The 27,993-nt window shown below is 37.6% G+C and overlaps 1 protein-coding gene across 1 annotated transcript; it reads left to right on the top strand.

Annotated features, from left to right (window-relative positions):
• Positions 1-382: 382 nt before the first annotated feature.
• Positions 383-26,273, top strand: stil (STIL centriolar assembly protein). Its single transcript, XM_039767246.1, has 17 exons — positions 383-699; positions 3,756-3,841; positions 4,284-4,391; positions 5,664-5,779; positions 6,492-6,679; positions 8,376-8,623; positions 10,351-10,434; positions 10,954-11,040; positions 11,627-11,774; positions 12,091-12,197; positions 13,174-13,288; positions 18,261-19,283; positions 19,930-20,071; positions 21,191-21,392; positions 21,508-21,706; positions 23,221-23,495; positions 24,266-26,273. Exons 2-17 carry the CDS (start codon positions 3,759-3,761, stop codon positions 25,032-25,034), a joined length of 3,894 nt encoding a protein of 1,297 aa, XP_039623180.1. The 5' UTR covers positions 383-699; positions 3,756-3,758; the 3' UTR covers positions 25,035-26,273.
• The last annotated feature ends 1,720 nt before the right edge of the window (positions 26,274-27,993 follow it).

Genomic DNA, 27,993 nt, shown 5'->3' with positions numbered 1-27,993 from the left:
CCCGCTAAGTACCCTGCTTGCCACGACCCCGCCCACAACGCGACCCTAACGATTTACCGATGTGGGCAAAAGATTTGATGTACTGTTTCTTACTGAACGTTTCTACGGAAACTGTCAAGCGCGCCGTCTTTCCTCACGTCCAACAGTTGGATGTTTTTGTTTGGTTTGTTTTTTTTTTTTGCTAATTGGAATGCTTTGTTCAGCGCCTTCATCGTTGCCACCCCTTTAGGATGCGACTGATGTTTACAATTGACCACACGCTGCGCATGCGCGGCCACCCAAGTGTCGACAGTTAGCGGCTCATCTGTTTTGAAAAGCGCGGGCGGGCTGAGCGGGTTATACGGAGGTTGTGATTGGTCAGGACTGTAAGTCAGGTCACAGTTGATTGGCCCAACCCCGCGCCATTGACGCCGATGAATGGCGCCAGTATTTACTTTGGACTTGTAGTTTGTAGGCCCTGTCCTGGTTACGGGCGTAGCTAAGGTGTTCACCCATGTGATGGAATAATTAAAAGACCCGCTAATAGTTACTGCCCTGCCGCCTTTGCCACCGCCTGAAACTGTCACCGAGAACGGAAAAAAATCATGTGCCTTTTGTTTGTGTAAGAAGCATAGCCTGTTGCATTGAGAACGCGGCGCTTCACAAGAGACTCGGGGTGACTGAGGAGCAGCCAGCGGGCCGGAGGCCACATCACTTCAGGTAATGAACGACCTAACTATGTTTATTATTGGCTTTTAATGTATGCTCCTTTAGGACTTTAAAATGTAATAACTGAATTCAGTATGTATCGGCGCATTTGGGTGTTCTAAACGTCTCTTTAAAATAAGGCTGACAGTAAGGAGCAGGAGTCTTTCGTTTAAAATAATAATTCTCAAGCGATACGCTTCACTTTCTGTGTGCGTGTTCCTTCTGGCACCAACCAGACGAGCTGGAGTGTTCATTTCACGCCGAATTCGGCAGTCATTTCTTCTTAACTGCTGCGGAGAAATCCCTGCGACTGTCGGCGTCGGTCGTCCCTTCTGCATTATGTAGAGTACTGAATTCATCCATTCTGATTTTGCTGCCCCGTTTATTTTTGAACTGCAGTGATTGTTTCGAAGTACTCGCGACATGTGTAAGTGACACTGAATGTGTGTGCGTGTTGTCACTTGCAGCTGGCACATGTTCGTTAAATTGTAACTGTTGGATTTGTTGTAAAATCAAAGAAGACCACACAAAGTAGTGAATCAAAAGATTTACAAAGCCTGTTGACTCAAAGCTGTCACAAAAAAAGATTTTTTCATGTATTTCGTAAAAAAGTCTTACTGCAGAATCTGTGAGAAAGGCTAGTAGGAGGAGAAGTTAAAGGCAGGGCTGAAACCTTGTTAAAAAAAATAAAAATAAAAAAGGCTTGGAACTGAATAAAGACGTGCAGTCGTTTGGCTACATCTGTCACCAGTGGGAGCCGCCAACTTATTGTATGTGGATTTCGCAGTATTACTCTTTCTGTCATTTCAATCAAGAGTACGTTTTCTAGACCTCAAACCATAATTATTTAAATATGATGCAGGGTTTATTCCTACCCTGCGCCCTGTGCATGTTGGGGTCGGCACCATCTCCCCGACATCCTTACTTAGGGTAAAGAGGCTTTGGAAAATGGGTGGATGGATGGATGAATGATCCAGTTGTACTGGAGATGAGAGGTTTTACTCTTGTATATTAAAAAAAGTTATACAAGCACCTACAAGCGCATTTGATTATTTCCCCTAAGGTACAATAGTCAGTATTATGCCACAACTCTAAATGGAAAGTTAGTTATGCAAGGTAATTCCTTCTCTTTTCTGAGATTTAGGCTTCATCACAGAAAAAAAAAAAAAGATTTTACACAAGTGATCAGAAATCCTGTGAATACTGTACAGACAGAGTAGGGTACTGCACGATTACCCTCTCTTTCTTTATGAATGATCATGAACGCATTGGACCGTCTGTCGTTCTTATGAATACAATAATGACAATGGTTTTAAGAACTGTAACTTAACACTCATCAATACATTTTCCTCAATTTTTTTAAAAGAAAGGTTCAACACTTTTTCAGATATTAATTAGTCTTAATAGTAACATTTTATTGTTTTTGCTAAACTTTGTAATTGATATTTTCATTCTGATGTTCCCAAAAGAATCACCACTTAAAAAGCTTGTACTGATATGGCATTATCCTTCAATTAAAAGTAATGGACCCCCTAAAAAGTAATTTGCCTGTTGTTTTTGCTTTTTAATGTATTCTTTCATAAATTCCTTGAAGTTGTTTGCAAATACAATGCATGCGCACACACACCCTCCTTTATAACTACACTATTCTGCAACTCTTCATATGTTTAACTTTTGTATTATTTGTTTTTTGTACATGATGTTGTATTATAAGCAGAGCCAAAGATGCCAGGTTTAACTTTCTTTTTGTTAAGCACTGGCTAATAAAAGTGATTCTGACTTCCCGGGCTGTTTAAACTAATTGAGGGTGCTCTGGGCAGGTTGCCAGTATACAGCATTTGTACTACTGAAAATGAGAAAGAAGCTGCTTTAAGTGTATTTATGGTTACTATAAACTTATATGATGTAAACATTAAATATACATTGCAATGTGGGAAAAAAGTCATATTTTGGCTTCATCAACGAGTGTGAAATATAGATTGTTTCCAATACTACGCTCCTACAGAAGAACATTACTGTATTTCTATTAGCTCCAGTTGGCATCACGCTTTTTTTTTCCCCCCCAGAAAAACTATGGGTACTAATTACTAGGTCTGTAGACGCAGTGCTTCTCAAAATTCTGTGAGGATGCGGTCATTAGCAAGCAGGGATGAGTACAAGTTTTATTGCTAGTTTTTGCTTTTCCGTTTCTAAACACATTTCAGAGGTGTTTGTGTAAACTCTGTCAGTATGTTGGCAAAGACCTTGTTCAATAAGGGTGCCATTGGGAAGGTTAAACCGATTGTATCTTGCCACCTATGATAAAATTCCAGTCTTGCTATCTCCACAGATCTAATTTTTGTCTGTACTTGCTCAACTTCTGTGACTGTCCCTCATGACTTTATTCTGTTATTGGCACTGGATACCCGTTCTCACTAAACTATTATGTGAGATGTTCACCAAACCGCCACTTTTCTCTCTTATTCTTCAGAGTCCAATATAACAACATTAAATATTTATAGCAACATTTGGTTTAAAATCCTATTGACAATCTGTTTCTGTTGTTGGTGTTCTTCTACCCCTGCACTCCCTCTCCTGCAAGTCATTTTGAAGCAGTCCTTCATTTACTCCGAACCGTCCGTTTATGTCTTACCAGGAATGTGTGTTTCTCTCATCTGTCAGCCACTTTTGCATGTTTGATTGGTCGGATACTTTCACTCATCTACATTCAACACTTTTTACAACAACTCCTCAAAAAACAAGGGATGTGCTGATTTTCATTATCTATCTAAAAAAAATGAACCTCACAGTATCGTCATTAGGGGACCTCAATCCGAGGAGCACAAACCAGTGAATAAGAAGTTCAATTAGCAAACACTGCCTGGAATAAAAATGCTTTTTCCTTCGGCTCTCCTGAACCAAGCCGAGTGATTCTATGTTAGACAAGAGACCTTTGACATGACTATTTCCCCTCTACTTCATTTCAGTATTTAATAATGTTCTGTCTGGAATGTGTCTGTTTTCTGGGGTGTCTTCAAGGCAAATGTTAATGATTTATTTGTATTGGTATATTTGTTTTGTCTTATTAGGAAATGAGTATACAGATTAACCTAAGGAATACTTTGCCCCATATGATGGAAGTCGGATTCCCACCAGAAAAAACAATACTTTCAAGGTATATAATTAAGAAAACTTATAGCAAGCTCCTCTTTAAAAAATTAAGCTAAGTGTATCTCCATGAATAAAATATATTTTTCCCCACCACTGCATTTTTTTTTTTTTTCCTGTGGGCTTTCTGGTCTCAAAGAAGGAAACATTACACTTGGTCCCTACAATAGTCTCTGAATAACTGAATTTATGAGTAAGCACTGATTTTTAGAGTATTCAACCCTAGTGGTCTTCCTTCCTCTTCTGAAGATCAGTAAATAAAAGGGTGAATTTTTTTTTTCTCCCATATCTACTAATATCTAAGAATTGCAAAACGTGTTATTTTTAAACTTGCTAATATTTGGCACAGTAAGTCCAAAGAGTTTTTACTTTATTTTTGGATGCAAATCTTTAATTCTTTAACTTTGATACTGTGCTGACACCATTTCCTTCACTGCTTGCTTTCCTAGGCCTCCAGAACAAATGGTCACTCCTATAAGCTTTCCCAAAACAAGAATTGCTCTTTGGGATGCAATGCCAGTTGGTGAAGCCATTACCCTGCACCTTTCATATTACAGGTTAGTAAGGAAGCTGGATGACAAATACAAGCCCATTGTTCAATTAAATTTGCTCAGAGCTTTCAAAAGTCTTCATCTGTAATACATTTACACATATTTCAGCAGAACTGATATGTCAGAGCACTTTACATACATTTTAAAGTTAACTTGTATTTATTAATTAAAAAGCTAAAACCAATCCAAGCATTCCTTTTCTTCTAAAGTTACATGTAATGATAACTTCATTGTGTCCACTAGAGATGTGCTAATATTTGAGCCTCTGATGGCCAACTTTCCAGCTGCAAGTCTCGACTGAGATATGTGAATTCTCTTTCTTTCAGTGTTATGCTAATTATATGCAAATGTGCAATGCCCCCCCAGCAATTCAAATTTATTATCAAGAGGGATTGCTTATGCTGCATATTGCAGTGAACATCCAGTCATTCTGAGTCGCTTTTGAGTGATATTTGTCTGTCACCAGTCATATTCATTATATTTTGCTTTCACTTGGCATTGGACGCATTCCCTATTTTCCAACTGGTAAACCTCACTTGCTATAATTAGTTTGTCCACCATACTATTTTTGCAATTTTTATCTGTTGAGCAAATTTCTAAAATTTTTTGTATTTTTAATTTTTTTTTTTTTACACTCTGGTCAGACATGGCAGTATACAACTAACAATATAATCAGAATGTAGCCTAATGTAGCTGTACTATATGTACTTGGTTACCGTAAGTTCTTAAATTCTAATATTCATACTTTCTAATGATTAGCATTTAGTTTTTAGTGGAATTAAATTTCTATAATTTTTCAAATAATACTTTGAATGCCTAAACAGCTAAATGGAAAGTTTAAAACTATGGAGAGGTCATTTACATATTATTCAGGATGCTTACTGAATTTTGTTTTCCATCAGAAATCTGCATCCAGATTGGCCCTTCCTCAAATTTGACAATCCCTAACTTTAACCTTCATTGATCAATTTTGCACAGCTTCTGAATCATTTTTGTTGCTATGCAGTTTGAGGTTAGCTGTATGTTTTGCGGCAGCCATTCACTGAGGGCACAGTTTCATCTTGGAAATCTCCAAAATTTTTATTTGGAAGAGAGGATTCCTAAAAATGTGCCAGAACTGTAAACACACTGTAATTGTTCAGTGATGGTTTTTTCTTATTGCCTTTAATGTTTCTGCATCCTCTCGTTAAGCCTATAGAAGAGGTCTTAATTTTTGTGCACTGTAAGCCCTAAGAGAATAATCTATGAATTTTATTTTTCAATTCTTTCCCTTCAAAGAAATCCCAAACTGCTTGTAGCAGAGAAAACATTACGGCTGGCCCATCGTAATGCCAAGCAAAGCAACAAAAATTACTTTCACTGTTTCCTCCTGGGAACTGTAGCAGTTGATGATGGTGAGTCTCTTTGTTACGTCTGTCCTTATGGTGTATGCCTCTGTTTCTGAAGCTTTCATGTTTGCTACGGTATAAAGCTCCTTTTAAAGTGTTGGATTTTACTGCAGATTTTTAAAATCTGTAATGTGTATTATTATTGGCATTTACTAGTTGATTTTAATATGTTATTAAAGTAATGTATAATATAGTTTATTTTGCATTGGTCTCTGTCAGTGTTTGGTTTGTAAGGTGTGAACTTTAGGAGAAACAGTAAATGTTGTTATCATATTTATTCTATTGTACAACATTCTGTAAAGGTGCTGTCATGTTGTTGGAGTTGTTATAGGAGTGATTGTTTTAGTTCATGCACTTTTCACATTGAGTTATAGAAAAGTCTTTCTTTATTTACATTAACAAAAACAACCACATTTACTTGTATAGGATGTTTTCATACAAGCAATGTACTGTAGCTCAAAGTGTTTTACAAAATGAAATAAAAGGAAGTTAAAACATAAACATGATTAGGTAATAATGTTATACAGTATGTAACAAAGAAAAAGGTAAGGTTGAATGGCCAAGAGGACAGAAAAAAAAAAAATAGGGAATGTCTTCTGTTAATTCTGGTCCAATCCTGCTAACACTTTATTGTCACTTATGGTGTGTTTTTACATATTAAATTTAATTTGTATGAGAGAGAATGGTCAGACTACAGTACAAGTATATTTATTTTCAGATGAGGAAGGAGTCACCTTGATGCTGGACCGCTTTGACCCAGGCCGTGAGACCGCAGGCTCACCAGTTAAGGTGCCTACTGCCATGTTACCTGAAGACTTTATTGTTCCCTGCACTGTTGTTTCGCAAAGCCCTGCTGACGAAGGGGTCATTGTTCATTCTGAGGAAGATTTCAACATTGCCTTCAAGGTAAAAATTAAAGCATTATCATTCTTTTTAGCAATATTTACTATGCCTTAAAGAAATGCTTAGCCCTAATTTGCTCTTTAATGTCTTGAACTTGCAGTTAGGATTTTTTTGTCATCTACACCACTATTTAAAATGATTGAAAATTTCAATGTCTAACCGCATACTATGTAAATTTAAAGAAAAGGAAATAACAGGAGAATTTTAATTTTATCTCTGACACATTGAGTGCTTTCAGCCAACATTTTCACTCGGCAGAAGTGTGTCAAAAACATTACCAAGGCTGCTTTATACCAACAGCAATGTGCCTGCATAATGCCTTACTGTGACAATAACTGCCAAGTTTTCCTCCTTGTTTGACATTCATATATATATATATATATCATAAATCTATTTTGAGCTTCTATAAGAAGCCATATTTCTCCATGAGGATAAATAAAGTTCACTTTCATCTATCTGAACTGAAAGGTTAAAATTTTTTTTTCCAACAAATTATCTTAACATGGTACATACATTTTTGATGGTGTTTACCTGTATAGAGAATGAGTGGATCACCTGCCTTAAGTTCATTTGCCAAAGGTAAATACTCAATGTCCTTAAGTTCTAGGAATATGGTGGAAACATTAAAGAAAAAGCATCCAAAGAAATGGTGTGTGGAATGCATCCTAATCAAACAGGAGATCTAATTACAACTACATTAGCTTAGTGATGAACAATTAGAAATTTTAAACCACAAGATTGCTAGTTCAGCTCCCACCACTAATTCACTGTTAGGCTTTGAAAGCAGTTTCATCTTCTGGGGAATTAGAGGTGTAATAACATTTTCAGACTTAGTCATGAAATATGTGCAACTAATATATCGAGCACCACATTTATAAAATTGGGAAATGCAGTGTCATGAACAGTTTAATATTTAGGATGAAATCTTTCTCCCAGCACAGGAGACATTGATGCAAATAGGATCTGTGTTAATAGAATGAATCGCAGCCCAGCATTGTGGATCTTCTGTACTTCTAGTTTTGTTTACTGTATTGATCTTTTGAATATAGTCATTCCAAATGCATGGCTTGTGACTAGTTCTGTGGTGAAACTTACAAGTGAAAATGGAAAACAAAACAAATGTATCAATCACTTCATATTTTATTTACTTTTTTTGTCAGTTTTTTTTCCTTCTACTTACCAGAAGTCATTTTAGTTCTGGGATTTGAGCTATGCTGTGTGTGTTTGCCAAAAGAATGATATCCAGAGTTTTTATTTGTGTGATTGTTACACCAATCTGTTGGTAGCAGATGGTCCAAGTGGTTCTGTGACATGCAGAAATAATTATGCTGGGAAAGTAAAACTCTGCCAACTAAACTGATGACAGCCTCAGATGAGAAGACTGATATTGTGTGCTCCAAAGAAAAAAAAAGAAAATGCTATTTTTTTTTTTCTTTCTGATTGGGCAGTGTGCCAAGTAACCTCTTGAGTGCCTTAGCTAACCATTTGGAAATATTTTTGTTGGTTCTGCTCATGTTAAATGGAAATTGAAAAATGTGATTTGGTTTGCTGAGGCCTGTTTTGATTTCCATTAAAAGGGACAGCACTGTTTTGGTCCCTGCCCCCAAGAGTGACAGTTCTGTTTAACAGTGCTGGCAGCACTGATACTGTTTAATAGACGCATTCTCTTCAGTTGATTATCTTTTTGTTTCTTGACTAGATGCTCCAACAACATTGCTGTAGCAGAGAAACCTTAAGCCCTACAAGGCTTCTTGCTATGAGGTCTCGTCTGTGCTGGACTGAGAACATGGATAACATAAATTTCAGCCTTCACTGGAGAGCTGTGACAGTTGCCAACACTTTTGATGTTACTCCAGTTCGACCTATATCAATTATTCCTACAGCACTGGCACGGAATTTAAGCAGACCAGTGAACATTGCTCATGTTCAGGGCACATGCAAATACGGGTAAGTGGGTTTGTCTTGTCCTCTTATGTCAAAGAATTTTAGTGCACCGGTGTATCTACTTTGTTTTATTTCTTTACACAGATGTGTACTACTATGTGAAAATGTGTTTCAGTTACCATTGAATAAGATTGATTGATTGCTTTTTATTGTCTTGAAATGGGATATGCCAAGCTGTAAGCAATTCATTTATAACATTTTAAGTTGATGACCAATGGACCAGATGTTGTAAAATATTTTGTTCACGCCAGTCCTTGGATGTCTAGCACTTTTCGAACGATTCACAATAATCTTTTCAAATTTTGATATCAGACTTTAACAAATCAACCATGCTAACCCTATATTATAAAATGTTTAACAGTGGTTAGCTCAATGACTAAGTTCTAATCCTGGCTTCATCACTCTTGATATGGATTTTGAATATTTTCCCTGCGCTTGTGTGGTTTTCTTTAGATACTCTGGTTTTCCTCCAACATCCCAAGAATTCATGTGCTAGGTTTATTCGTGACTTTTTTTTTTTTTTTTTTAGTTGGTGCTGTATACGTTTGAGTGGTTATGTACAGGATTGCTTGTTACTATTTTCTAGATGATAGAGGTGTAGTGGGAGAAATCAATACAGTAGCGTATTGAATTAATTTGTATATTACCAAAGCTTTAAGGATGGTTAGGTATAACACAACCACAAATCTGTGGGGCTACGCCAACTTGCTGCCCATTCTCTCCTGGGCATTCTTATTGTATAAGCTCATGCTGGGTAGTCTAAGAACAAAATCCATTCATCTTTGGATTCTAAAACTCCCAAGTATTTATGGTGTTTTCCCTGCCAGTATGGCATAGACCAGTTCAGCAGACACACACGCCACATTTTCTTTTTATTACTTCATTATCATCCAACATGGGTCACGTTCATGGCTTTGAATCACAATAGCCACTGTAGGTTAAAAGGGAGCCCGTTGGCCTTTTTTTTGGGGTTGGTCAGGGTTTAGGCGGTGGATGGACAAGCCTCTGCCTCTTTCACAGAAGGTGAGATTGAATAAATGTCTGCATCTGTGGTTCCGTCTCCCTTCTGCCGTGCACCAATAAGTGTTGTATTAGGTAGCTGAGTAGTGTGTTGGTCAGATACATTTACAATTACGTGGTGCGTGATTTTATTGGTACTAATGCTCATCTCTTTTACTATAGTATGCTCCCTTGTTGACCACATTTACACGTGTCAGTCATTGGTAATAGATGGGAATCCTGCAAGTTGTGCAGAAGGTCCATGTATATGTACATTGAATCTCTTTAGAATGTAACTTTTCAATGAAGTGCACTATATAAAGAATATATTGGATTGCATTTCCATCTTTTTGAATACTGTGTGATGCCCTTTCAGCTACTGCCTGAGCCTGATGTTTTTACTGTGGAAAATGCTTTTCAATTGCTAAAATGGAGTTGGCGTTGAAACGCTTGGTCTTGTCTAGTGGTAATTAGACTTTACATTGCATTTGGTGCATTTATAGAGTAGCACTATCTCTTTGAAGACTTCATCACAATTATATTTTCTTTTGAATACAATAGGGCTGTTCATGATAGACCTAGGTGGTGAAATTTATATTGATAATCAATTTCTTTAGAATTAACGTTTTGTAAGGAAAATGTAATTTTGTTTGTTTATTGCCATTGCTAAAGCACTGGTCAATTTGGTACAGAAGAAATTAAAAATTTGTACAACATTTTTCCCCTTCTAGCTTTCTTACAATGGACCAAACTCGTCAACTGCTGCTTATTCTAGAGTCCGATCCTAAGGCTTACACGTTGCCTCTGGTTGGAATGTAAGTATAATGCAGTGTGTCCTCCTGCTTTTAGGAAAATGTTTAGTAATTTATTTGTCAGATGTTTCATTGCAGAAAAATCCTAAACTACCCTCCACAATTAAATGGGAACGTGACATATCATCGAAAACTAGGAAAAAATCAATTTTTATTACTGAGGAATTGTGTGGGGCTTTTCCAGAAATTTGACAAGAATTTGTTGATGTTCTAAAATATACCTACTGGGCCATTTCTTTTTGTTATTTATATATGTGGGGGGCCACCATTTTATAATGGTGGTTTTGTTCACATAGCTCCCTAAACAGGGTAGTAATGGGGTTTTAAGTAATTACAATTTAATATATCTTAACCCTCTTTTTGGAAATTTTGATTGTATTTTTGAATGGATGTTGTGCCTAGTGTAACATGATCATTTAATTTCAATAAAATGTAGGTGTAAATAAACAAAATCTTGAACTGTTTACTATTTTTAATATTTTGGTTTCTCTCTTCTACTTCTGCCTTGTTGATTTTTTGCAGATGGTTAAGTGGCATTACCCACATTAATAGCCCTCACGTTTGGGCTTTGTGTCTTCGATACCTGTATAGCGCCTCTATTCAAGACAGGTAAATGTTTTATTTATATAGTACTATATGTTTGTGTTGTCTTGTAAACTTGAGTTGCATACAAATGGGTACTGCAAATATGATTATGCAGCAAACATTTCAAACAATATTCTCTAGTTGTCCTCCTTGCAAATATTCTGAAACCTCTTACTTGATAGTCTCTCACACAAATGAATTTATATTTGGAGAGTGGTAATTCCAGTGGCACATTGTCTTTCAAAGACTATTTTAGAATTGCAATGCACACTATGGAGACTCTTTTGGCATTCAGTATTTCTTTTATGTCCAGTTATAGTTAGTAGCTAGTTGTTATGTACTAAATGTTCTTGGGGTACAGTAATGACCATATAACATGAAACGTACTGCGTTCTTGTAGTCATGTCTTGCCTGTTGTGGCTGTATTTGTGTACCCTTGGTGGTTGTTTGCAAACGTGGAATGGTCTGAACTAAAAACTGATGTTGTGTCACTTTTTTTTTCATATACAGTATGTGTATATGTATGTATATGTGGCTGTATAGTATATGTGTAAATAAAATGAGAGAGCATTTGCAGAATGATTATAAGCATTGCTGTTTTTCTGTGCAGGGTTCTTTCTGAAAATGGGAATTTTCTGGTAGTCCTGTATTCACTTTCCCATAAGGATCCAGAGTTTTATGAGTGTCATCTTTGTAGTGGTCAGCAGAAACTTGGATTCCAGTTGCTGACAAGTACAGAGTACATTAACTTGTTTAAGGTAGGTCAAAATTTAAACGATTTTACCTAATTAATGAATACTTTTGCACAAATTACACTGTTGGCATTATATATGGCTGCATAGGCAGGACACTTGCATGTTGTTTGAAAAGTAATTTGTGGCTGTACTGTTATTAAAATATAATGCCCTTTTTAAGAAATAAGAAGAAATTCCTGCCTTACTAAAATCTGAAGCACCTGATAAAACATACATTTTATGTACTAAAATCATTTAGTCATATCATAGATATCCCTCCTCACTGTTTATTTGAAAAGTCCAATTAAACAACATATCCTTGTTGTGCTTGTTTTTCAAGAACGTGGCGCCATCGGACCGTCCTGTGCAGTTTGAACTAAGTGCAGAAGACCAAAACCAGGAGACTGACTTTTTTAAGCAGGTGTCAACTCGGCTGCCCCCGACATGGTAAGATCCCCTCGATGATTTAATGAGGGGAAATGCCTAGTAATAGATATTTGCAGAGAGCATATGCTTAAAAGCAGCCCACATTGTATGTCCAATCTGCTTTCTCCAGAGGACCAAAAGGAAATGCAATATTTCATTTTATTTGGTGGAATCCAAACTTAACTAAATCAACCATCTTAGTCTGCACTGTCCTGACAGGACATAACAGATTTAAGACCAGATATTGCAGTGACTCAACTCTAATTTAAAAAGATCACTTTTCTGTGTTTTCACAACCCTGAAAACATATTTGTGTCACATTAAGACAACAAAAATCAGATTTGAGTCACTGCAGACTAGTAATGTTACATAGTCTTGTATTTATTTTGCAAAATAGATAGAAGCTTCTTCAAGACATACAGTAAGACAAACTGAAAGACAGAAGAGGTAGATAAAAATATCAGATGAATGTTGTGGTATTTTAAGTGGTCTGGGAAGCTGTGCAAAGCTAAGTGATGTGTGTGTGTGAGAAACTATATGGAGTAAATGTGTAAATTGCCTCCACACTATTTGTGGTAGAATTTCCTGTGTTTTGAAGAGCATCTAACTAGCTAGCCAGTCTCAAATGGAATAGGTTAAGGAGCAGCATTGCACAATCTCTCTGTGATCAAATAATCTAGTAGCCCCAAATCCAAGCCAGGTGACAAGCTGCAATAAATGGCAGAAATAATTGCACATCATATTGGGAGATTTTATTGCCTTTGTCCCCTTGTTTAGTATTGATAGAGCCACGAACAAGAATTATGATTATGCTAAAATATAGAGAAAAAAAATGGAAGTGTTCTACTTGAAATAAATGTAATACATTTAATAAGTGATCTGCAGTTCAAGAGATCATTATATTTGTATATTTTAGGTTGCTTTGTTGTGTTCAGAAAAAAAATATGTAGGGTTTTCATTGCATTAGGCTTCATGTGTTTCTTTCTACTTGCTCTAGGTCTAGGGAAAGTTCACCTAGGAGCAAACTGTCATTGACCGATCATGATTCAGGTGTTGAGGATGAGGATTTTTCTCCTAGGCCTTCACCAAGTCCACATCCTGTAGGCCCGCAGGTGAGAAGCCAAAAAGGAACAATTTTGTCATTTATGAATAACTGTAGCTTTGTGTGTGGAAAGTGGCTGTGTTTGATTGTAAATGCAGCTTTGGAAGTTGGTTTATTTTGAACAATGTCTGGCCTTTTGAGTCTGCAATATTTCACAAGTGTTAAATGTGTGCATTGTAGTATTGAAATCTTTGCAGACTGCTGTAAAATGAAACTTAATATTCACACTAATTCTTGATACCAATTTCTTCATTTTCCTTTATAGTTTCTCTGGGTACTGATTTTTCTCACCAGTATTCCACCAGATTTAGTAAACCTCATATGTATGTGTGGTTTGTAAAGTCAAAGGTGGTTGCTCCTTGCACATTGATCATGCTCACAAGGTCCTTTTACGTAGAAAATACTGACATATTGCAAAGAAATGTAACTTATTAGGGCTGGGTATCAGAACTGATGTCCTGATTCAGTTTTGATTCACTATGTCCCAATTAGATATTGGTTTTGTCTTGATTGAATTAGAATGCACGCTAAATTTTAAAGTGCTAGCTTTTTTAGTGATTACTTAGTCATGCCTATAGATAAAGTAATAATATGACAAATTTCAGTAACACTTTTGGAAGGGTGTCTTCATAGTGACTTTATAACGTATGCATAATCATGGAATTACATTTAGGAAGCAATAATTCATTACTAATGAACAGTTAACATCAGCATTTGTAAGATGTGGAGCAAAATATCATCGCTCTTTTTTTTTTTTTTTTTTTTTCCTTCTTCTCACAACACTGCATTCATTTAAAATTCACCGTAATTGAACTAACATGTATTGCCACATCAGAGACCACAAATATTATGGGGGCTTCTTGCTTTAATACAATGCAATGGCATCTACTTCTTAAAACATCTGTATCATCTTATGAGTGATATAATCAAATATTTCTTAATTATTAATGTTATTCATGTCTTACAAATCTCCAAGTTGACACCCTTCAACTAAACTGTTTTCCAAATGTATTCGCCTGCTGGACATTTTAAAATAATTTTGAATTACATACATTGAGAAGACGCTTATCTTTGTATAATTCTACAAGTTATACATCTTCAGGTGCTCCTGTGTATCAGTCACATTAGTCTTTCTCAAAAATGTGTCCACACAGTCCCTCCGCAGACGACAAGTGCATGTTTTCAAACAAGGATGTAGAGCTGATGCTGCAGATGTTGACTGTGGTGTTAGAAGAGTGGAACATTAAAGATGAAGAACCAACTGTCATAACTAGCAATAAATTGGTACAGCTGGTGGAACTTCATGTTATCACTTTAATATCACAGGCTACTCTGAAAATACCAACAATTGTTTGCTTGCTTGCCTGGGTGAGGCACATTGAAAACTTTTCCCACCGTAACAGTACAGCTAGCCAATGCTTAAATAGAAAGCAATGTTTATTGTACTTACTAACGCACAAACTTGTGATTGATGAGGTCACATGTTTAGAAAGTGCATTAGAAATGCTAGAAAGGTTTTTGCTACAACAGCCTGCCATTTCAGCAGCTCTGCATATTGCATGAGGTTCCTCCCAACGTGACTGGCCTGTGGCACTTTTATTTGCAACACATCCACCACAGATGCACAGGCGTTTTTGATGTAGTGATATGTGATTGTCCTGTAAGAATCTGCTTCCCTGGATGTCCAGCGGTCACAAGTTGGGGCTACTCTCTCTGCTGACCTGAGAGATGTGGCGATGTTTAGCTTAAGAACTTCATGAAGCCTGGGTACAATAACTTCACTCATTTGCTTTCTGGTTGGTATAGCATACTGCAGATTCCAAAACCTGTATCATTTGGTGGAAGCCCTCGTTTTCAACAATGATGTAGGGTCTCCTTGTCTTTACAGATAAAAACTGCTATAGATTCTGGTGTGGTGTGTTTTTGTTTTTTTGTTTTTTTTTTATTGGCACAAGGTGAATTGAATGGAAATGTGGAGATAAACGCTGTCTCCAGTGTAGATTTAGGTTGTACTCATTTGGGTATTGCCTCAGATTGTCTATGGTGACATTGGGATAAATGATTTCTCAAGTTTGTTGTATTATTAAAATACTTAACGTTCTGAGTTGCACAGTTTACATATGGCTTCGCTTTTGTCCAGTTGGTCTTTACTAATGTACTGTTTGAATCCAAAGTAAGTCCACACATCTGATTTAAGTGTTGAAGGAGCTGATCTCAGATGAGGAGGACACACCATTTTATTCGAAGTAGTAAAGTGCTTTTTCCGCAGAAAGTCTTAAACAGGTGCATTAGCGGTGTCTACTAGATTGGATGCCAAAAATGAAGATAAGCAAAAGTCGACATATAGTAATTGAGCAGGTTAGAGATTCACAAGATCAATTTTGAGCCTTTTGAATCAATATTAAATCATTTTAAATGAAAAAATAAAGGTTAATTGGAAAAATCTATATTTTTACCCAGGCCTATAAGTTGTATTACAAATTCAGGATAAATGTGCTTGAGAGATGTCAGGATTCTTGCAGGCTGTACTTAATGCCACATCAGATTTTACTATAAGATTAAAACTACATCACGTAGAGGCCAGGATTCGACTGATAGCATAGTGAAGTGCTGGTTAAATGGATTGGTTCAGTTTTGAAATAACTACAGTAACTACTGCAATACTGGATTTAAAATGCAGAAGAATCGATGGAACTTTTGAGACCTAGTTTGAACATTGGAATTGTGTTTGTGTGGATGTTAGAAACGTACCTGATTAACAGCAACATTTCCATTCATCTCAAAAGTGTCAGATTTTCAGCAGAGCTTGGAAATGAAAAGGCAGTCACTAGAAAATCTTTAGAAAGAAGTATAGTGTTTTTTAATATGGGATAACTTTCATTTTGAAATTTTGGAAGGACAGTTTTATTATTTTTAGTAGTAAACTCTTCACATTTATGTATTGGACAGGAGGACCACGATGATGAAAGGGGCTGTGTGAATTTGTTGGGAGTATTCTGTGACTGTTACATAATCTGTAAATATCCATCCATCCGTTATCCAACCCGCTACATCCTAACTACAGGGTTACTGGCGGGGTCTGCTGGAGCCAATCCCAGCCAACACGGGGCGCAAGGCAGGAACAAATCCTGGGCCGGGCACCAGCCCACCACAGGGCACACACACACATATATACACACCAAGCACACACTAGGCACAATTTTGGATCGCCAATGCACCTAACCTGCATGTCTGTGGACTGTGGGAGGAAGCCAGAGCACCCGGAGGAAACCCACACTGACATGGGGAGAACATGCAAACTCCACACAGGGTGAACCTGGGTCTCCTAACTGCGAGGCAGCAGCGCTACTCCCTGTGCCACCATGCAGCCCGTCCGTAAATATCTTGTATGTAAGAGACCACCGATTTACAGGTACTGATGGTAGGAAAGAATATTGCCTGTACTGGAGAGAGAGATCCATGGATTTACAGTACAGTGTGTGTTGTGTCTGTGTTTGGTTTTTTTTGTTTTTTTTTTCTTTTTTGAGGCTACAAGTTAGATTTACTTTGTTTGATTTAAAGTTATTCGTAAACTCTGGTAAGCTTTCAAAATCAAGCAGTCTTGATGAGAGACAGATGCTGTATTGAACTGGAGATTCAACTAATTCAGGTCCCTTGGGTGGAGCTGTTCTGTCAGTGTTTTAGTATTGCATGCATAACTCTTGACCACGTTGTTATTAAAGAATTAATATTACATGTTTTCATATCAAATATCATGTAACTGTTGTTAATCATGAATTGCGTTCTGTTAAATGCAGGGTGGTCCAGATCTAATTATGCAGATCCAGATCGTCTGGATGACTTTCTATCAATCAATCAATCAACATTTATTTATATAGCACATTTTCATACAAAAAAATGTAGCTCAAAGTGCTTTACAAAATGAAGAATAGAAAAATAGAAGACACAATAAAAAATAAACATAAGTCAACATTAATTAACAAAGAATAAGTAAGGTCCAATGGCCAGGGTGGACAGAAAAAACAAACAAAAAAAAACAAACTCCAAAGGCTGGAGAAAAATAAAATCTGTAGGGATTCCAGACCAAGAGACCCCTCTGGGGGAGACTTTGATTTATGCAGGGACGATTCCAGTTCTTCATGTCAGTTCGCACACTTCTCGATGGTCCGGCATTTTTCCGGGTGATTTTTCTATGTAATAAACTTAAGTTATAGCGTAATGAAAATTGCATAATTAGATCTGGACCACCCTATAGTTCAAACACTATGAAATAAGCTACACTCTCTTTAAAGAATTTATCTTGTGACTTGAACCTAACCTTCAGGATAAGTTACAAAAGTAGATGAGGCTTTTTTCATTTAGATTTGAGCAAAATGTGTGTATTTAATATTTATTTGTAAGGTTGTCCACATATATAATGCAATGAATTCTTCTCCGTCTATTGTGAAAGCGTTGTCGCTGGGATAGGTCCTACTTCATCAGTGCATTTTAAATATCTCGCAAGATGTAGAACATACTAATATGCCACAGATGATTTATGGCATGTAAATGATTGAGCAGTCAAGCAGCAGCCAGGAAAAAAAAAGTTTTCAAATTATGAGGTTTTAGGTTTAAGTGATCTGAATCTTCTACATGAGGGGAACAGCTGGAATGAATCCTGTACGGGGTGTGATGGGTGAGCAGTAATCTTATTGGCACATTTTTAATGTACAAGGTTTAAGCGAAGGAGAGGGCAGAACAAGGAAGACACTGCAGTGTAATATTGTCCATCCTGCCATACAACATGGGAATTAAAGATGTCCCAATGTAGCTTATTTTAGTGCTGTCGTGTCTGTGTCCTCTAACTCCATTTGATGTGCTGCCTTTATAAGATGGTCTTTGTAAATAACCATTTTAGGGAGCTATAGATCTAGGTAGTTATTTAAATGAATAGAACTTATTTGAACTGAATGTGTGTGTGTGTTTGGTTTTTTTATTCACAGTTTAAGCTGATCCATCCATCTGTGCCAGAGCTTTCACTTGTCTTTGATGGCAGTTTTCAAGAAGCAAGAAAGGCTACACGAACCTCTCCAAGTTTTTTTCCAAGTTCTGGAGTTCAGCAAACAATTAAAAATTCTAATTTGCCAAACTTGCAAGAACTAATGCAAGAAGGTCGGAGGCCAAGTGTTGGGCCACCACCAATAAGGCGCCCATTGGCTCCTGTTAATCAAACCAATCAAGGAAAACCAGGCCCAACTCAAAACAAGCCAGCAAATAGGAAAGGAGGACCAGTAGTAAGAAAGAATTCTGGATCTTCAGCCTCTTCGGTCTCCTCCACTTCTTCCTCATCCACACCACAGAGTAGCCCTTCTCCTAATAGCTCCACTCATCAGGTAAAGGTGCATTTGACATCTGGCAAGAGTTGTCCTCCTCCCTCGTCCAGACAAGGACGGCCAAGTGTTGAGAAACGTGCTTCTCCTGCAAGACCATCTCATAGGAATGTTCCACATGGTCTTGGCAGTCTGCCTCAAACTCCCTCTCGCCCCTCTGGCATTCATGTTCCATTTCCAAGCCCACACGGACACCCTGCCAGTATGTGTAATGCTTGCCCAAATCATGCACGTGCTCCTTGTTGTCCAATAAATTCATGGCAACCTCCTCCCAATGTTGTTCCTCCAGGTCCTTTCTGTTGTCAACCAGATTCAGTTGCTCATGAAGGAAATCTTCCAGCCTCGCACCCGCATCTGAACTTTCAGCCTAATTTTCATTGCAGCCCTATTTGTAATTCAAATAATCATGGGGGACTTCCTTCTCATAGTATCCCAAGTAGTTTCTCCCCTGTCCATGAGGCCTTGCCAACAGGAACTCCAAAAAGCCACCCATGCAGTGGGAATCCTTCCTCTATTCATACCACATCTCCGCCAGTTTCTCCGCACCTTGTAGCAGATAAGACTGTACCACTAACTGCTGATGCCTACAGGATTCTTCTAGAACAGGACAAGCAGCTGAAAGAACTGCAGGCTCAGGTATATTTGTGTGTGTGTGTGTGTGTGTGTTATGTGCACATAGAATTGTGCTCTAGAGAAAGTTAATATGTTGCATGTACATTTTTCTTGCATACTGTATTATATTGCTTTTGTGATGACCATTTCCTGTTCCTATGAAACCAATTCTGGCGTTTCCAAGAAAGAGAAACCGATTTAAGATACGGACTGTTGGTTAGATTTGCACTTTTTTAGCAGCATCTCCCAATAAGAAGAAAAATTGGCTTATGTCACTGCTTGCAATTACAGCAATACTTTTGTCAGTTTTCCTTGATTTTGTGTTCGGCTTATTTTATTAGGTAGTAATTTGAATATTTTTGGAGGGAAATATTTGGTATATACTAGTTTATGGTTTTAGTAGACACATTTACTGCAGCCTATTCAGTGCCTCTCTTCTAAACCTACAATAGCACTTAGCTATAGCATTTGGTTTGTGGTTTAGCAATTACATTTTGGCCTGCACTTCAGTACGCAGTTGTAAGTTTATGTTCTTTGTGCTTTAATGCTTTGCACTGAGTAAGATATTTTATAAGCTAATGTTTCTATATATTTGTTTACTATGATTTAACGAATTAGCTGTAATTAACGTGATATCTTTTATTCCATAATTCTCTTCTGTTTGCCTCAGATTCGAAAGATACTTGAGGCTCAAAGTAACTCGGAAGGCTCCAGTGCAAAGGGCTTGTCTTCTCTCCATTCATCACCAGAAATTGGCATGGAAACTCAAAGTGTCCAGAAGAGAAATTGTGTTAGCATTGCTGTTAGCACAGGTATGCAGACCTTCGTAAAAAATGAGAGTCTGAAGTGATGAGATTTTATTACCAAGAAGATTCAAGCACTTTGAAACTTTAGGGATAAACCACTAACCTTAGTGATAAACTAATTTCTAAATACATTACAAAACAAAATGCATTCCTATAAAACATTCAGTTTTCTCTCACTAAGGTATTTGCTGCAGTCAGTTTATTTTGAAAGAATCATTGTTTATAATGGAACTGTATTAGTGTAGCAGGACAAGGTACAAAAGTTGGTCACCACAAGTGACGTGCTCTAAAGACAGCATAACAAACATACCAGGTCTCTATCCACAGAGCAGTAGGGCTCAGTCACTTCTTAAACACATTAAGGGAGTCAGCAGTTCAGGAGAAGGTGGGCAGTTCGTTCCAACTAGGAGCTACATATGAAGAGAGTCTGCATCACCAGAAGCTGTTCAGTAGCAGACCTGAGTGGACGAGAAAGTGCACATACACAGAATAAGCAGTGTTGGTTTTGTGCTGCATTGAATTTTGGCTTTTTTCTTTTTTGATTACATTGTTTTGTATTTGATGCTATAGCCCAACATTCACACCATCTTCGCCAGCTCCACAAAGTGAGGATATTTACATGAAGTAATAAAAACCAAATGCTTTGTCAGAAGACTCAACTACTAGTTTAGTGCCAGGGTTCATTATGACACATCAAACCCAAGTGTCACAATTATACTACCTGTACATTTTTCTTATCTGATATTATTAAAGAAAGCATTTTGTCTTTTGCCATTTTATTTTATTTTTTTTTTTACACATAAGAATACATCAGTTTTAACACCTATTTACAATTTTATATTTTTTACTTGCTGCTGAAGTGTCTAGTTTTGAAACTCTTGGAACTTGTTCATAAAACTTGGTTTTCTCACTTTTCGCTCCTACTTTGGAACCTCCACTCGAGTGCAAATTGCGTGCTGCTTTTGTTCCTCATTAGCATCTTTTATTCTTTGTTTTAATTTGAGGTAGGTTTATAGCAGGTAGTGTGCACAAATAAGGGGGTATTTGTAAATTTATAATGGCATTATACCGTAGGTGATTGGATTTGGTGATTTTTAATTCATTTACAAGTTTTGCATTTTGAAGGTGCCAGCCTATTTTGGAACTCTCCAATTGAAGAGGAAATGCAGAATACCGAAATCCTAGATGCAGAGGTACAAAATGCCAGTGACGAAATGAATATCTTCAGCACAGCAAAGGCTACCACTGAAGAGAGCATGACCACATCTTTGAAGGCAGTGGACTCTCCAAGTGTTATGGAATGTACCCACATCTCAGACTCTCAAATGTAAGTCTGATTTATCTTTACCAAATTACCAACCTTTGGTACTAGTGGTAACTAGTGGATATTTTGCTGTTCGCTATTATATATTGATAAATAACACCTATCCTTTTGTGCTCAGTTCAACAGCCCATGTTTGGAATGGCCGTAGTTCCCAAAATGCTGTCCACCAAAGTCCAGTCCTCCGTGAAAGAGGAAGCATGTGTTTACAGCCATTTCCACTAGAGGGTGCCAGAATGGCACTTAAAGAAGATGGAAATGGTGGCTGCTTGATACCCAGGGAGGTGAAAAGTGAACAAAATGTTTATCGGGAGTTGCAAGTAAGTACATGTTTCAGAAATGTATAACTAAAAAAAAACAAAAAACCTCCAAAGTCCTTATCTTAAACTCTGAACATCCCATATTGTTTTGTTGTTGGATTATTAAAAGAAAAGCATGACGGCATGATGAAGTGTTAAGTCTTTGTCTACAGTTACATTATTAAGTATTTTAAAGGCACAGAGATGGTAATTTATAAAATGTTTTTTTCCACTGATTGTGCAAGTTCTGCTATGATTTAAATATCTTACTTTTTATGAGCATTGTTTCTATGGCTTTCTACAATTGTAATTCTTGCTTAGTACAGGTATTTTTAAGGCATGGCACTGTATATGTATATATAATATATATTATTGTAAACGGAGACTGGTGCTCATCACCTTTTCAGTGCAGAATACTGAAAATGAAATGAGAAAGCAGACATCATCAGTAGGATTTTCTTTTAGTATTTTCTTCCCATGACTAGTGCAACCATACATTGTTGTTGTGTTTTTTTTTTTGTTTTTTTTGGGGGGTCTGTGCTGGCCCATCAGATGCCATAGCCCTTTTTGTATTCAGTTAAAGCAAGTTGTTATCCTTTATGTCCTGCCTTATTTGGCACTGCAGCTATACTCGGCTATTAGATGATCACTGTGGGCATCTGTTGCTGTGTTCAAGTTGCGTTTGATTCAGTCACCCTAGTTTGGCATGTGGTTGATCAAATGCTTGGGTGTTGTCACTGCTGCTGATACCCTTACACTTGTGCAACAGTTAATGCTGTAGGTTGAATTCCAAGCTATTTAAATATTTATTCATTGCTCATTCTCCTTCTTAGTTCTGCACATGTATACCTCTTTTTTTTTTTTTTTTGGTACTGCCTACCATATTATAAGTTGGGTCTTGAAACCTGAAAAATCGATCATAAAGTCAGACCCCGACTTATATTCCCATTCAAAAATATGACACTTAATTTTTTTTTTCTTTTACCATCTTCTTGCCTCCTCCAATCTCACATCAGTTTCTCAGACACATCAAATTACCAATTTCTTTCGCCACTTCAACGACTTTTAATTTAAAACCAGCTTCAAATTGCCTTCTGATTGAACGCTCCATCGTAGATAAGGGTTGCTGTTTTGATAAAGGTGTATGACGGTGACCAGTGCAAACGTCTCTTTGGAATAGTTTGGGTATTAGCGTGTGGTCACAAAGGCAGTGTCTCCGTGGTTACCAATAGCTTGAGTTTTCCACATTTGACTTATATGGCTGATATCGTAAAATACCAGAAATTACATGGTAAAACCAAGCCTCAACTTATCCACGGGAGAACTTAAACGAGAAATGCTTACTAAATATGATGCTGTCACTGACTAAACAGTCATTTTATGTGCGACTACCAGGTGTTGAGCCTAATTAAGTGACCTGAAACCAGCAATACTACCACAAATTTTGTGTAAAGCACCTAATATGAACATGAGTATTTTCAGATATTTTACATATTCAGAATAAGTTGCACATGAAAAATGCCCTTGTATTACAGGGCCAGGTGAACAACTACTTAAATGTTTCTTCAAAAAGAGAGGAAGAAACCAGCTGTACACCAGCCCCCATTTGCCACAAATTGCTGGATTTGCCTTCTGAGCCCCAAGAGAGAAGAGGCAGCTGCACAAAAAAGAAACCGGAAGTCCGGGAAGGCCAGAATGACAAACGCAAGGTCATGAATGCCATTTCCAAACATTTAGAAGAACTGGGTGTGTCCGTTGATTTGGACATGAAAAACAAGAAGGAGGGAAATGCTAAAGTGGAGAGTGCCAGGTAAGTTGACCTGCTCTTGCAAAATCTTTTTTTTTTTTTTTTTGGTGTGCATTTATTATTTCTCTTATATATTGAGAAAGCAAATGTAGGAAAAACTGCCTTTCTTAGCAACGTTTGAGACTGGAGGGCTGTCAGATTTGAAAATGTGAAAGATCTCGGTGTGTTGCATCCTTTGTATCTTAATAGATATATTTAGCATGAGTTTAAATTGTAGATGTAAGCTGATTTGAGGTTTTCATACAAAGTGAAAAATTGTCTGCCCATAGTCCTTTATACACTGAGCGGTCCGTGTATTTGAGAAGGCACTAGCGAGCTGGCTGTTCTCTTTGGGATGCATGACTCCTTTACTTTACAAGGTTAACCATCTGATTTGAACAAAGCCCTGCAGACACTGAGGCTCACTGGGACGGTGATGGCCCTTGCCTGTTTAAGTCCTACCTAGGAGACTCTTGCAATTTAGACTGCAGTAATATTTTGGGGTGCTAGAGGACAGATGGCTTGCAAGTGAACAAAGCGCTCTTATCTCGTTTCACTTTGATTTCCTGTGTAGTATATTGCAAAATAGTTTGAAATTAAACTGTGTTTTTTAATGTGGCAGTGAATTTTAGATATTGAAACAGCTTTAAGACGAGTGTTTAATTCAATGGTAACTAACACATATTTTGAAATACGGAAAGGAAAACGATGTAAATAAGAGAGGGACTGGAAAACAAAATCCTGGGTAGCAGCACTGATGTAACTTTCTCTCTTCCTCTTCTCCCCAACCCCAGCACCCTGGCCTCCATTAATATTGACGCAGTCATCCCTCAGCTGAACTACATGTCCTTTGCAAATGTTGGAATGAGCAGCTGTGGATCCAGTGCAGTTGACTTAAGTCTTGAGGCGAATGCCATTGCCTTGAAGTACCTCAGTGATTCCCAACTCTCACAGCTGTCTTTAAGCAGAGGCACCCCTAAAAATAATGACCAGCAGACAATCTACAGCATTCTACAGCCTAAATCTGAAGAGAAAAATTCAGTCGGACTGTCCTTCATGTCACCCAGCAACATGTCTCTTGCTACCAAGAAATTTATGAAAAGGTTTGGGCTCATTGAGTGTGGTGAAAGCAGCGAAGATGAGGAAGAGGACCATTCTGCTAAAAGAAGTGAAACCGTTTTTCCTCCTGCACCTTCCTTTAACTTGAGCCATGGACCAGCATTAGGCAGGTCACCTCTGAACTTGCAACAAGAGGTTGAGTCTGCAGGACGCATCAGTGAAGGAGAAGGAAATATACTGAGAAACATTACAAATGAAATTGTACCGCCTGAAACATCAAAAATCGAGGCTCAGCAGCTGCTTAAAGATCTGAAGCCCATAATGAAACTCCTAGCAGCCAAGACTTGTGTTGCTACCAATTCTGAAAAAGAAAACGGGATTCAGTTGTTCCCCGAGAAGCTGCAAGTTGGCTCTCCAGAAATACACAGGCGTGCAGGGCCAGGCGACTCTGTGGAGAACATTCTGGACATAAACCGGCTTAAAAAACTACCCAAGCTCTTCTGAAGTTTAAATTGTGCCCATTCTGCATTGACTCTGCTAGAGTAATAAAATTATGATGATTATGAATGTTTACACAATGAATAGGCTTGTTATGGCTCTTCTGTCTGTTCTTAAATGAGGCGCTTTGAAAGCACTTTCTCTGTATGCTTAAAGGATGTTGGACAAGGCATATTGAAACAATGCTCTGTAACTTTACTGTTCCATATTGGATAACCGTCTGGTCATTTTTAAAATGATTTGATATTAGGTTACACATCTCTGTTTTTAACCCTGAACAGTAACCTTCCTACTGGTGTGTTGTAGATTGGCGCAGGGTCAGGTCAGTGCATGAATTGTATTTGGTGGTTCTTATCATGCAAATTCATGTGCACACACTGGTCAAGACCCTGAAAACATTGTGGTTTCCCTTTATTGACCGCAGTTTCCATGAAACATGTTAAGATCTAATGCACAAGTACTGTGGTCACAGGTAAGGACCTTTTATGAAGCGGAGTCATTTATAGTCTTCTGACTTCCTCCTTTCCTTGTAGATCATTGTGAACGTAAGCCATACATTGATATGATGCAGAGAAAACTGCCTCACTCTCTGCTGCTTATTGTCCTGTCACAAACACAGGAAATGTCCCCTATAAATCACCTTATGCCACTGTGTCTGTGTTGATTTGTGTGATTCTTTTCTTTTAGTTCTTTGTAATGGCTTATCCAATCTCTCTGTGGGTCGGTATTTTCTTGTTTTTCTGCTGTGATTGCCGTCCTGTTTCACACCTTTTTCTTTTGTGCTGCATTTAACAATTTGTTGGTGTAGTTGGTAGACCATAGAAATAATTGGGAGTACCCAATCATCTCCTCAAAAAATATTAGATTTTTTTGTTGTTTGTTTGTTCTCCCCACCGCTTCAGTTGCGCCCTTTTCTAACGAGTCTAAATATACTTGGAGTGGAGCTGAAAGTGCCTTTCATTGTATTTGTGATGCATCTTCATTGGCATACGTTTACTTTACCTCTTTGATCCTGGTGCTCCCAGATTTGCTTCTGGTTTCTGGCAGTCATTGTGTTTGGGCAATTTGGACCTTATGGACGGTGTGACCAAAAATCAGTGTTAATACAAAAAATAACTATTCCTGTAAAGTTGTTTTAAGATTTTTAAACTAATTGGAGGCGAACCCCACAAAATGTGTGTCAAATTTTACAGGCGTGTATATTTTATGTAAAGTATTTATAAAGGTTTTAATTTTATTTTTCAAAGTTTTTAATAAAGTGTTTTTTCAATCATAAATGCTTAGTTTTTTTTTTTGTTTTGTTTTCCTCCTTTTTCTAATTACATATTAACCACAATTAAGTGTAATACAGGTCAAGATTGAATCAAACATCCAAAAATGTCTGGGCTGCCTACAGTGTGGAATCCCCAAGTGCTGCAGCCACATCACACCACTGGAAGTTTATTTTCTCTTAGGAGTATCCTGTTTACTTATTACACGTCCACGGCTCTGCCGCAGAAATCAATGACTGAGAAAAGTTACTTGTTAATAGAGGTGCGGTAAGTCTCCTTTACTGTGGGTCAGTTAAACATTACAGTTCTTATGTGTAGCAATAGCTTAAGTAATTAACAACTCTCTAGTACGTTTTATGCTTTCACTTTTTTGTGAATGTTTTACTTTAATATGTTTATCTGCAAACTAAGGCAGGTTTTTTTAATGCTGTTCAAGTCCACTAGAGGGCAGAAAAGGATCAGAAAGAGACATTCTGACGGTCACCAATTGCTGTCCTCTTTAAACTTCTTTGCAGAGTTTGTGAGTGTGCCCTGCCTACTGCTTGTGCCTACTATTGATGGACTGGGTCCAGGCCTGTGCCCGTACTACTCAGTACTGAGATGAGCAGGTCTGGAACTGTGTGGATGACTGAATGATTCAGAGCACATAGTAGGAATAGATGTATTGACATTTGTACAGTACAGTGAACTTCCTACTTGCACGACCATTCAACTTGCAACACATGGCCTGTCTGGCAGTACTTCTAGTAAAATAAAGTATTTTGTTTTAATTTGTCAAACAATTTTGTTGTCCTAGCTGATACACTTCTTGACCAATTACCTGAAGCCTTGAGGGTCAACTCCAGTAGTCTTTAATCGCCAAAGAGTTGCACTTTGCTAAATGGCACAGTAACAGTAAGAAAGCATCAAGCACTAGGGAATTTTAAAGGTGAGCCGCGGTACACTTCAGTAATCTGTAGTTAAACATGGGAGCCTAGTATGTGGGATAGTTTCATTTGTAGTTTAAGTATATGTGAATCATGATTTATATGTGTGGGGTGTTTTTTTTTTAGGCAAATCTGAAAAAAATTAAAAGTGAAGTTCCTAGGAAAGACTTTATATGTGGACAGTTATCCATGCATGACTGCCCTTTATCTTTGGGTAAGTAGCACTTTTGTGTGTGTCTTCTAAACTGGGCTAGCTGTGAAAGGGGAGGGGGTGGTGAATTTAAGTGGACAAAGAAGTAATTGCATCAGCTGACCACCACTGAAGGTTTTGTTTTGTAGTGAAAGAGCGGCCGCCAACCTCTCAACACATCCGGGACTGAAGGAAATCATGTCTGCATTTGTTACAGGGAGTGCTAGTGTAAATATTGAGTTGTCGTCAAAATGTGCACCGAGTCTGCATGTGTGTATGCGGACTCTATCTGAAGCTTATAAAAGTGTCGGCTCTACTGAACAGAACTTTAATAACGAGGTTTATTTGGAGAAGCTCCAAAATTTTATGAATTATTTTGGGGGGGTGGGGAGACCTTACAGAGTCAAAGTAAAATTTCATCCCTTTTGAAATGAGTGTATAGCTGATAAAAGTCTGTGTGTGTGTATAAAAGTTCCATCCATACGCTGGGTATCATTTGGCCTGTGGCATGTAAAGTGTTGGCCAAAATGTTGTAATTTGTCGGTTAAATTCTTATGTTTTTCGGTTTCACTATTCAC

The sequence above is a fragment of the Polypterus senegalus genome, chromosome 10, assembly GCF_016835505.1.
Source record: "Polypterus senegalus isolate Bchr_013 chromosome 10, ASM1683550v1, whole genome shotgun sequence".
NCBI lineage: Eukaryota > Metazoa > Chordata > Cladistia > Polypteriformes > Polypteridae > Polypterus > Polypterus senegalus.
This window is presented reverse-complemented; position numbering and strand designations above follow the sequence as displayed.